Source organism: Falco rusticolus, chromosome 8 (assembly GCF_015220075.1).
Source record: "Falco rusticolus isolate bFalRus1 chromosome 8, bFalRus1.pri, whole genome shotgun sequence".
NCBI classification, from domain to species: Eukaryota; Metazoa; Chordata; class Aves; order Falconiformes; family Falconidae; genus Falco; species Falco rusticolus.
This window is the reverse complement of record NC_051194.1, coordinates 39,398,552-39,410,582: the sequence shown is the minus strand read 5'-3', so window position 1 is coordinate 39,410,582 and position 12,031 is coordinate 39,398,552. Positions and strand designations below refer to the sequence as shown.

Here is a 12,031-nt window from a genome sequence, read left to right as displayed (position 1 = left end):
CCCTGAGGCCTGGGCTCTGGGTGGTGGGGCATGAAGGCAGCAGGTGGGATGCTGCTGGGGACAGGACAAGGGGAGACCTGGTGGTGCCCCAGCCTTTTCCTCTGCACTGGTGCAGAGCCCCAGCCAGGATTTATGCTGGTGCATGATGCTGTATGGTGCACCCCACTGGGCATGAGGCAGATGGCTGGGATTTTGGGGATGCAAGCTGACCCCCCTTCCCATTGTCACAAGTGCCCTGGACCAGTTTTTCTCCTGGGTGTAGCCGCATGGTGCTGGGGAGGGAGAGGGCAGAGTATTGCCCTGCCAGGGCAGTGAGCCTGGCCGCAGTGGTGGGACCAGACTGGGCACAGTGCTTCCCCCAGCTGCCTCGATACAGCTGGAGCAGGTAGAGCTGGAGCAGAGCTGCGTCTGGGGCTGAGCCCTGGGCAAACCCAGCCCACGCTGGGATGGCACAGCCTGGCAGGCTGGAGCTGCTCTGACCTTCAGGGACAAAATCTGACCTTGCTGGGACCTGCAAACACTTTGCAAACTGGGACCTTGGAGCCTGCTGCTTTGGGGATGGCTGCTTCAGTTAAGGCAGCCTGTCCCTCCTTCCCTTTGTCTTTTTTTGGGGGATTTTATTCACCTTCTCAGGTGAAAGTCATGTGAGTGATGGCATAGCCCAGGGGTGGTGGAGGGGGCCTGAGAGTGGTGGGGAACAGCAGAATTTGGCTCTTGGTGTCAGAGCCCAGGGAATGTTTGGGGATAAGGACAGGGTGGACAGTCAGAGCTGGGGCAGAGGAGCCATGGGATGAGGGCTTGGCTGACGGTGGAGGTGTCATGATGCCATCCTTGCTTACTACCCTGGTACTGCTCTTAGAGTGGGGGCCACCAGACCCCCCATGTCCCCGCCTGGCTGGAGCATCTGGGGAAGGTGGGGTGGGATGGGGCACTCGGGGCTTTCTGGCTTTTCTGTGAACTGCGTCATGCCCCATCCTGACCCTGCTTCAAGACTTTTCTACCAGCCATGGGGCAGTACCCAGGCCACAGTCTAATTAAAGCCTTTCCCATCTATTTTCTCCCTTGGTGCCACGTGCTTTCATTTATATTTATTTAGTCCCTTTCTCTTTCTATTCCCCTGCCCTATTTATCCCAGCCCCCATCCTGGCTCTTGCCCTGTTTCCTGGACAGGCCGGCACCCATCGCTGCCATCAGACAGGAGGGCTGGGCCTTTTCCTCAGCTCCAGGCAATGTCTCAGCCTCTCTGGCATTGATGCTGTCCCTGGACATGCTGCTTTTTCCTTTCTGCCTCCACGGGATGAGATTCCCTCCCTCTTTCCCCTGTTTCCCTGGTACGGGAGGTGTTGTGGAGTCAAACACTCCCGGTTCCTGGCTACACTAGCTGGTTGAAGGAGCTCTGAGACTCTCAGAGAATTTGTGGACCCCATCCTCATCCTTTCCTGCACCGAGTGCCCAGAGAGGACCCTCCTGTACAGTCCTGGGGCATCTCCAATGCAAGGGGAGCTTGGGGCTTGGCTGTGTCCTTAGGATGCTGCCGATGGGGATTTGAGAGTAGAAAATGAGTGGTGAGGAGGGGACCCTGACTTGATAAGACTCATGCTGGGTATTACTGCCCTCCTCTTTTACAGTGAGGGGGATTGGTGGTGCAGGAGCTGCTGGGGCACGGGTGTGGTGGCGTGGGACTGGTTAAGCCGTCCCTGCTCAGGGCTGGCTTTCGGAAGTGTTTTGCTTGCAGATAGGAGCGCTCTGATTTCACACTATCGCGTTAGGGCCGTCTTCCGTTCCTGAGTCAGCCGCCTGGCTCCCTGCCAAGGAAGAGTCATTTTTTCCTCCAAAAGAAAGTGTTTAATGCTGCTCGTGGGCCCTTCCAGGAAACCTCGGCAGGGAGCTGGAAAAACAAAGAGTCTGAAGCCTGGCCGGTGCTGCACACACTCTGGCAGTGGGGGACACGGCCTGAGGGCTGTCCGCATTGCTGTCTTGGTGACTGACATCCCTCTGTGCCCCCAAAATCTGGCTGCCCCATTTGGAAAGGTTTAAAGGGTGCAGCTGGTGGTGGTGTTGGGGATGCTGGGGGTTGTGGGAGGAGAGGGCTTGGAGCTGGGGTGCAGGGTTGCTGGTGGTGATGCTGACTGCCTCCCAGCCTTTTGGGGCTGTGGGGTGGAGCCAGCTGCTCACACCGGCCTTGAATCGTGGTGCCAGGGTGCTCGGCACCTCCTGGGGAGGAGATGCTGCATGTTTGGGGTTGGGCAGAGGTACTGCCTGCGAGGGAGCTTCAGGGCAGTGAGGAATGATTTGAGGCAGATCCACCTGGCCTGAGAGAGGGAAGGGGAAGGACAGAAAGGGTGGGAGTCTGTGTGTAGCCAGGGAAGAAAATGTCAGGGATGGGCAGCTGGCTGGGTCTTTGCATCATCTGGGAGGGAGAGAGGGCAGAGAGAGGGAAGATGGGTCCGTGGTTCATCTGTCCTTCACCCGTGGGCTGAGTACATTCATCCAGCTGGAGATACACAGAGCTACAAGGCCAGATCCTTACTGCCTCAGCCCATCCTCCTACGGGCTGTGGTGCATCTCCCCCACCTCCTTGTTCGCCTCCCTGGTGCTATGTGGCCCTTTGAGGTCGGGTGAGCCCTGTGGAGCAATGATGGCTGACTGTGTGGGCAGCCCCAGCCCTTGCCTGCCGTGGAGGGGAGTTGCCAGGAAGGATGCCTAGAACCAGGGTGGGGATATTTGGTGAATCCCAGTGGAGCAGGCGGTGCTTGCAGGGCAGGGCCGGACAGCATGCAGGGCGGGAGGCCGTAGGTGCATGGGGATGGGGGGGTCTGGCTCCGGTGTCTCTGCATGGTGGCGCCCGTGGGATTGCGGAGGGTGCTGAGGAGACAGTGATGCTGGTTGTTAAGCATTCCGGCGGCATGGAAGAGATCGAAACCACCGGCTAATGGGACCCATTAGCTCCATGCAGAAAGCCAGCAATTGATCTGGGGTCTCGTGTTCGTTTCTCCCCTTGCAGAGGTTGGGCACACACAAGGGCCCCTGGACGGGAGCCTCTACGCTAAAGTGAAGAAGAAAGACTCCCTCCACGGCAGCACTGGTGCTGTCAACGCCACCCGCCTCCCCCTCTCAGCAGCGCCCAACCACGTTGAGCACACGCTCTCGGTGAGCAGCGACTCAGGCAACTCCACTGCCTCCACCAAGACCGACCGGACCGATGAGCCGGGGGTGCCCAGGGCGCCTGGTGGCCAGGCGGTGCTGAGCCCCGAGGAGAAGCGGGAGCTGGATCGTCTGCTTGTTGGCTTTGGCTTGGAGAGCGCACCACCCATGCACAACCACGTGCCCAGCTCTGTACCGGCGCGCCTGCCCACCATGCTGGGCCGCCACGTGGTGCCAGCTCAGGTGCACGTCAATGGGAATGCCGCGGTGCTGGTGGCTGAGCGGGAGACAGATATCTTGGACGACGAGCTGCCCAACCAGGATGAGCACAGTGTGGGCAGCCTGGGCACACTCTCCTCCTTGGATGGCACCACTGCCAGCGAGGCCGGCTACCAGGAGGCACCCCGGGTGGGCAGTCTCTCCTCCCTGCCCAATGGCCCCTCGAGCTGCAATGGGGCTGAGAAGCTGCCGAAGGAGGGGCTGTACGACGGTGAGCCACTCTCCAACGGTGGCTACCCCTACAACAACCAGAACGCCCTGATGGGCCACCACGTCCGTGACCCGCTGCCTCCCTTGCGGCCCTCAGCATCTGCTCAGGAGCACCTGGCTGGTTACCCGCAGCGCCCGCCGGGATCCCACACCTTGGGCTGGCTCCAGCCCCAGCCACTGCCTGGCTCCCAGCCCTACCTGTATGGCTATGACCCCCCTGGCACCTACCGCTCCCGGTCTTTCCCAGCGGTGGACACGGCCAAGTACGATGCGACCCCGGCACTGCCCCAGGCCCCGGCTCGCAGCACCAGCAGCCGGGAGGCTGTGCAAAGGGGCTTGAATTCCTGGCAGCAGCAAGGAGGGAGCCGGCCGCCTTCCCGGCTGCAGGAGGGCAGTGTGGAGAGCCACAGCCCCAGTGTCTCCAGCTGCAGCCCCCAGCCCAGCCCACTGCAGCCGGTGCCCCCACACAGCCACAGCATGCCTGAATTTCCCCGGGCACCCTCCCGCCGGGAGATCGAGCAGTCCATTGAAGCCCTCGATGTCCTCATGCTGGACCTCGCGCCTGCCGTCCACAAGTCACAGAGTGTGCCTGCCACCTCCCGCCAGGACAAGCCGGTGGGACCCCTGCTCTCCTCCCTCTCGGCCCAGCCCATTGCTGGCATCTACAGCCGGCCAGCTCCGCAGGTGGCCCAGCCAAGGTCATTCAGCACCTCTGTGAGCCCCGTGGTCTCTGAGCCCGGGGGCAAAGGCTATTCTCCTGGAGAGCCAGACTACGGGGTGCATGAGTACCAGGAAACGTATTCGCCGTACAGCTACCAGCCAGCACCAGTGCCGGAGCCGAGGAGCTACAGCCATGCCTCACCTGGAACACCGATGGGCATCCTCCCACTCAGCACTTCCTACAGCCCCGTCGGGTCTCAGCAGCTCCTTGTCTCCTCCCCACCTTCCCCCACCGTCCCAGCACAAACCCAGACGCCCTTCAAGGGACCAGAGAGCTATGAAGACCTGTCGAGGTCAGCAGAAGAGCCCTTGAATCTGGAGGGCCTGGTGGCCCACAGGGTGGCAGGTAGGATGCTTTGATTCCTCGGGGGGACGGGGGGGACCACATGTCCCAAGAAGCCGGAGCCTGCGGGGTTGGTATGCATGGTGGAGCCGGGGACGGGAGATGCAGCGACTACTCATCCGTGCTGGATCTGGGTTTGGGACTGAGCCACCCGCCGTGGGGGCACACCGGGCAGGGGGGCAGCCTGTGCCACTCTCCTTTGCTGAGACCGTCTTTGCCATCTGAGACCGTCAGCATCACCCAGAGGTGGGGAGAAGGGGTGGCCGAGGGGGTTGGCCCCCGCCCCCATCCTCACCCCTTTGGGATATGAGGCTGGTCTGTCACCTGCAGCAGGGCCGCTCACTGGATCCTGGAGGAATTTCTGCCCTTTGGGGAGAATATGGCCATGTTTGGGAAGGTGTTTTCATCTCTGGCTGAGGTGTCCTGCCTGGACCCCACTTTAGACAAGATGCTGTCCCTGCCTGGAGTGTGCTCTGGTATAAGGTCCCAGCAGAGCATTTGCCTTGTGTTTAATGTAGCTGGGCTGCTCCCTCATTTCAGGCCCTGCTTACCCCCTGGGAGTGCTGGGTCTGGTGCTCAGACCTCCTCCCCAGGCAGCTGGGGTGCTGCTGGAGTAGGGGACAGGCTGCAGGCTGGCAGCAGCATTTCTGCCCAGCCAGTTTGGCCTGGGGTTGTCTGAAGCTGGCCCTGGCCTCGGGGCAGCGGTCGGGGCTGGGAAGGCATTTCCCAGCCCTGCCAACAGGGTTTGGTGCAGTGCTTGGCTGGGCGCAGCACTGGATGTTGGTGCCATGGCTGGATGAAGGCATTTGTTCTGTGCCACAGAGGGGAAACTGTGTCCTCCAGTTCCCTGCCCTCCTGTAGCTCCGGCTTGGGGGCTTTGGGGATGCAGAGGGACCCAGCCTCCCAGGAGGAAGGTGCCATGGCCTTGTGGCAGCTCAGTGCCCTCCCTCCCTGCTGCTTCAGCTGCAGTTGTTGAGTTGCGGAGTGACATTTGGGAAGGGTTTGGGGTTGCGGCTGGGCTGGGGGCCAGCTTGTGATGCTGGGGCTTGGCAGCTCCGTCCCTTCCAGCTCTGCGCTCAGTCCAGAAACTCGCCTGGCATTAGAGGGAGGGGGAAAAGGCCTGGCTGGAAAAATCCAACAGCACCAACCTCCCAGTCACGGGGGCTGAGTCACTGCGGCACCAAGGGAGGTTGGGGGCAAGAAGGGTGCCAGCAGCAGGGAGAGGGACAGAGGGGGTTGCAGAGGTGTTGGGGGAACTTTGCATCTATCTGAACCTGACCTCGGTGGTGCAGGCCAGATCCACAGAGGGTCCCAGGGCTTGGCACACAGATGCCCAAACCATGCTGTATGTCTGGACTGAATATTATAAGGAGCAGATGCCTCCCCAAAAACATGGAGGGGAAAATATAGGGTGGAAAAGAGCAGAGTCCTCAGGAGAGGAGGAACAGTTTTTGGAGTGGGTAGGAAATGAATGTTTGATGGTGCCTACCGAAAAATCCGTCCCCCCCAACCCTGGGATCAGGTTCTCAAGGCTGGGCTGGGGTCACTCTCATCCCCCTGCAGCCACTGGGCTTCCTGGGGGGGGAGAGGCGTCCTGGGGTCGTCCCAAGCCTGTGGCCACCTGTCCCTGCTGGAGCTGGGCCGTCTATGCTGAGGCAGGGACAGTGCTGGTGGGCAGCCTGACCTCCGGCGGGAACAAGGTGTCCTGAAGCCAGTGCTGGGAGGGGACAGCCGATGGGGATGGTGGGGCACGGATGGGTTTGTTTACATTCCCTGCTGCTATAAATTGCCTGCGTGTTCCAGCAGAGCAACGAGGAGCATCTCACACCTCCTCCATGGCCTGCAGGGGAGTGCTTCTGTTCCCACTTCCCACTGGTGATGGAGGGAAAGAGATGGAACAGGGCAGCACTGGCATCCCTAGCACCTCCCTGCAGAGAGGAGCCGGTCCTGCCATCCTTCAAGTCCCCTTCATCTCCCAGTGAGGTGTCTGGGGTCATCCCTTCTTGTCCCAGCCCTGGGCATCCCCTGATGGAAGGGATCTGCACAGGGCCATTCCCAAGGTGATAGTGATGGGACGTTTGTGGCGTTGCACAAGGCCATGTGTGGCTGGGAGCCACCACTGATTTCCCATATGGGTTTAAGTGGTGCCTGAAGACAGGCAATTTGGGTGATGGGGAAGCAGCTCCAAGCAGGGTCTGAGCTCCCTCGGACCCCCCAGGTGACCCCAGGCTCATCTGTTGGAGCCCAACTAATATTTTCTCTTGTTTTCTCTCTCTCTCTCCCTATTGTATCTTGTGACACTTGTCCTGTCTGCCCCTTCCTTTCCCCATGGGGAACCGTGTCTGTCCCGTGTGACTTTCCCCCCTCCTTGCGCTCCCTGTCCTGGTACGCTGGCAGAGTACAACGCCAAGCTCAGGGACCTCAACAAGAGCACCAAAGCCCCCCGTCCTTCTCTGAACCAGCAACGGTCCTTCTCCTCCGGTTTGTTCATTCCACCTCCCTCCTTTCTTGTCCTCCAGCCTTCCCCATCCATCCTTCTTCCCTCTTGTCCATTCCTCCATCACATCCTTTCTTCCTTTTCCCTTCTCTCTCCTCCCTCCTTCCACCCCTCCCTTCTTCCTCCCCTATCCTTGCATGCTGAGTGCTCTGTGTGTTGCATGGATGTGGGATGGAGGGAGGCTTGGGAGACCCTCCCCATGCAGAACTGATCCCCTTTCTCAGCAGAGTAATGCTCAGGGCCCACCTTGACCTCCTCTGGTCATGGAGGAGCCCCTGGCCCTGGGTACAGACTCCCCTGTCCACACTTGGTTTTGCATCTCATCCAAGCCTGGCACTGCTCTCTGGTGGGGTTTCACTGCTGGCCTAGGTGCTTACACCAGCCCCTCTGAGCTTTGTCCTGGATGTGGCTCACTCCTCGGGGAGACAAGGGCTGGGGTGCAGCTCCACAGATCCCAGGTTCAGCCAGTTCCTGGCCCAGCAGGGTCTCACCTGCTTCAGCCAGGGGTTCCCCGTGGGTCTGTTTGCAGCCACAGAATGTGAGTTGCTGAGGCTGGGGTTTAGGCGATGTGACTTGTGCTCCCTGGAGGTGAGTCTGCCCTGGGTGACAGGTGCTGGGGACCTACTTGGTGCTTGGTTTGCACCCACTTGTCCTGGGGTGAGCAGGAGGAAGGGTATGGAGAGGGGCTGGGAAGAAAGAGTGGGCTGGGGAGTCACCAGCTTTCTGGATGACCTTTCTCTCTCTGCTGGCACCTCGGGTTTCTCCCCAGGAGGACCGAAGAGGTTTGAACCCTCCCATTCCTCAGCACAGAGTAAGGTATTTTGTCATGCCCGTTTGCAGTGATCAGGCTGGGAGGTGGGGAGCAGTAGATGTGTCTGTGCCTGGTGGGACAGGGTGAGTTGGGCTCTGGTGGAGAGCGGTACATGGCAACATCTGCTGCTGTTCCTTGTGCAATCAGGGAGCAAGTTTGCATCTCTCTTTTCTCTGGGCGTTGTGTATCCCAGTCTGGCTTTAACTGCTGGGTGCCACATCCCAAGGGCCATAGGATGCTGCTTTGCCTTCTCACCTTGGGGGTGTTGCCCAGCTCCTGTCTGGCAGTAGCTCCAACATCTCATGCCCAAAAAGCACTGCCTCCTGATTTGGCCCCAAAACCCAGCTTCCCAGCCGCAAAACCACCTGGGTTTAAATCCCTCCTGTTTCCTCCTTGCCTGGCTGTTGTGCTCCTGCCTTTCCCCAGTCCTAGAGCTGTGCTGAGTCCAAGGGCAGGACCTTGCTGGGGGAGAGTTGCTGTCAGGTTAGGGAGTTAAATGGGCAATAGAAAGGGTAGTAGTGCCAGAGGTGGTGGAGGCTGGGGTGGGGAGCGGGGTGCAGGCTGCTGTTCCCTCCCTGTGGTTGGGACTCCCTCCCTCCTGCAGCTGAGCTGGGCATCCCTTGGGGGGCCGGTGGAAGTACTGTGGCTAAGGGAGGCTGTATGTCTGCCAAGGGGGCACAGCGAGCTGGGGAAAGGAGAGTTTGTTTTTCAAGTGTAGTTTCCAGCCCATAAATCACCCAGGGGGTTGGGGGAGCCGTGCTCAGAGCCTGGGTTTCCTCCAGGCTTTGCTCTGGGCAGCCTGTGAAGTTTCCCACTCTTTGCTCCCTAACAATGAGTCCCTTTTTTCCCTTCTCCTCCCTCCCCTCCCCATGGCCCCGGCTGCTCTCCATGTCTGGGGGGTGGAGCAGCCAAAGCCCAGTGAGCTCCTGGGTGTCCCAATGGGCCAGATCCAGCACCCTGCAGCTGGGTGACATGCAGGGAGTCCCACGCTGCAAATGTGGGATGTGCACTGACAGCAGGGTCCTAGCGAGCTGCTGTTTGTGCTTCCCAAATGGAAAACAAAGCAAGGCAGGCATGCATGACTCAAGGAGCCAGTCCCTGCCTCTTTGCAGTGCTTGGTTGGTGCAGCTCACTTTGGGATGGGCCAAGGGATGCTCCTGGTAATGCTCCTACAGCGTGCAGGACACCCCATGGCACACAAGGTGGAAAGACAAACAGAAAATATAAGATTTTACTTTGTTTTTCCCCCAAAATTTGTTTCTCCCTGGGCTCACAACTCAGGGCTTCATTCCCTTCAAGTGAAGAGCAGGGCAGAAGATACAGGGTGGCTCTATGCGATGCTGCCCATGCCTGCAGGGTAGCTTCCTAGGGACCCTCTCCTCCCTCCCGCTCCTCCACAGGCCTTTTTCATGGCTGTCCCCCGCGCCGGCGAGCACCTGCAGAAGGGATCGGGAGTTGGGTTTCAAAGCTGCTCTTAGTGGAATTTTCCAGGCCGCCTCCGCGGCTGGAGCCGGCCCCGTTGGCTCATGTCCCCTGCCTTGCAGCCTGGCCGCCTCTCCCCCTGAGCTGCGATTTTATTGTTGTTGCCATTCACTGGGCTGATTATTTAGAAATGCACCCCGGCCACCTCCCTCCCTCCCGTGCTCCCAGCCCTCTCCCGGGGCCAGGGCCGGGGAAGCTCTGGTGTGGGTGCCAGGGCGGTGAAGAGGGGAGGTCAGCGGGCGTGAGGCGTGGGTCCCGCGTGGAGCCCCAGGGAGTGAGGGGAAGCAGCTGATGGCTGGTTTTCCTCCGCCAGCCCGTGGGAAAGGAGTTGGTGTTTGAAAAGTGCATTTCCTGGAGCGTGATGCTGGCCTCTTCCCCCCCACCCCCCCACTCCCCTCTTCTACCACCCCCCCCAGCGTGCTGGCCAAGGGGAGCGAGAGTGCTCCCTGCCTCTGTGGGAAAGGTGGAGGGGGTGGTCCTGTCACCTGTGCTAGTAGTGGGTCTGAGAGCAGAGGTCACCCCACTGCCGTGTGGGTCCCTGGGAAGAATGGGATTCCTGCAGGGCTCCGAGCGGCGCCAGTGGTGCTCTGTGCAGTTGCCCTGCACTGAACCTGGCACTATCATCTGTGAGCCCTAATTAACCTCTTCATCAGGCAAGTTGGAGTGGAGAGTGTGTTTGGGTGCTGGGAGAGTTGGGGTCACACCTCTCATCCCAGCGCCTCATGACCACTTGCCCTGTGCTGGCTTTGTCCCTGTTTCTGGGCTTTATCGCAGCCTGTAGGGATCGCAGTGGGATCTACCAGACCCCGACAGCCTGGAGAAACACATTCTCCCACAGTGACTTGCTTGCTCCTTCTCCCCAGGCTGTAGTCACTGGTGGCTCATGGTTCTGGGGTCTGGAAAGGAGGTTTGGGGGGAGATGGAGAGGAGATGCCAGTCACCCGTTTTAGGAAGGCTTTGTGCTGGGAGTAGGAGATCAGCAGTGGTTTGTTGGGGTTCCCTGCACCATCCCTCTGTTGGAGTCCTTCCTTTGGACCTGATGCTCCCTCTGCCTTGGGGATTCAAAAAACCAGGCTTTTTCTGCCACTGTGGTTGAAGCCACATCTGGCTGTGGGAGCAGGGATGCAGCTGCCCTGGTGCTGGGGATTTGGCCTTTTCCCACCGTGATGCTGTTGGGAGGTCCAGATCCTTGGAGCTCTGCAGGGCTGTGCTGGCTGGGCTGCTCAGAGGATGCTCATGCCCCTTGCACCCACTGCTGGGGGTTGTCGTCCCTGAGCCCAAGTCTCGTGATGCTTGGGAGGGCTGGTGCAGCAATCCAGCCAGTAGCCACAACTCTGCATTGCTTTATTGCTTGTCCCCAGGCCACTGCTGTAGGGTGTATCTGCCTCAGCTCAAAACTGTTGATGCTGGTCCAGGGGTTAGATGCAGGTGAGTGCTGAAGCTGCCATCTCGGCTGGGCAGAGCTCCCTCCATGGCACATGGCCCTGGGGACACCTCTCAGATCAGCCCAGAGCATCTCCTGCTGGTCCTCATCTTGGCCAGCAGCTCCTCACCCGCCTCCCACCCTGTGCTTGCCCCACAGGGGTGCAGTCCCGGGAGAAGCCCCCAGAGGAGAGCGCTGTGCCTGCCCGCAAGCGGACCCCCAGCAACAGCCACTATGAGAAGAGCTCGCCGGAGCCTAGTTCACCCCGCAGCCCCACCATCCTCTCGCCCGAGGTGGTCAGCACCATTGCGGCCAACCCTGGAGGGAGGCCCAAAGAGGTGTGCTGGGATCGGGGGGTGCTTGCGTGGGTAGGTGGCTGATAGGGGGTAGACACCTCTGGGGAGGGAGAAGGCTTGGTTGGCATCTGCAGCACCCTGGAGGGCTGGGGGTCAATGATGCTCTCTGTGGTGGTGGTTAGCAGGGAGGAGGTGAAAACCTTCCCTTTGCCCCCTCTGCTCCTTCCTTGGGGTATGCTGGAGGTTTGTGCCCATCATAAGGATGGGACTGACCCTTTCTCCTGTCCTCCCCAGCCTCACCTCCACAGCTACAAAGAAGCCTTTGAAGAGATGGAGGGTGCCTCCCCCACCAGCCCACCCTCCAGCGGCGGTGAGATTTCTCCCCCCACCCCAGCCTTCCCCGTCTCACCACAACCCCCTTACTCCAGTCCCTGTAAGTGCTGCGGCTCCGGGAGGCGGAGGGGCTTGGTAGGCCAGAAATTTGTCAAGGGTCAGACAGCTCTGGTCTCCAGACACCCACTGCCATGTTAATCACTCTTTCTCTCCATCCTCCTTTCCTCCACATCTCGCCGCTTTGCACTGCCACCAGCATCCCATGCTCAGCACCCTCCTGTTGGCTTTTTCTCGCCCTTACTGGGTGTTTCTTGCATGGGATCCCAAGGCAGGATAAAGAGAGAAGCAGGGTCCGAAAGACAGCATCCTTTCACTCTGTTCTGGTTCTGCATCTCCCCATCTTTCCTACCAGCATGGCAAGAAGGGCAGCAAGACTGCAGTAGCAAGCGAGTGGAGGGAAGGCAGGAGGGACTGAAGAATAGGAGGGGACTCA

General features: G+C 60.0%; 1 protein-coding gene across 4 annotated transcripts in view; it reads left to right on the top strand.

Annotated features, from left to right (window-relative positions):
• The window catches only part of TNS1 (tensin 1), a 54,932-nt gene that overhangs the window by 24,618 nt on the left and 18,283 nt on the right, over positions 1 to 12,031 (top strand). For 3 of the 4 annotated variants that reach the window (XM_037397396.1, XM_037397395.1, XM_037397394.1), the window contains 3 exons: positions 3,005 to 4,699; positions 11,069 to 11,247; positions 11,500 to 11,575. In XM_037397396.1, coding sequence (XP_037253293.1) covers positions 3,005 to 4,699; positions 11,069 to 11,247; positions 11,500 to 11,575 — 1,950 coding nt within the window. The remainder of the gene's footprint in view (positions 1 to 3,004; positions 4,700 to 11,068; positions 11,248 to 11,499; positions 11,576 to 12,031) is intronic. The other variant, XM_037397397.1, reaches the window with a different exon arrangement.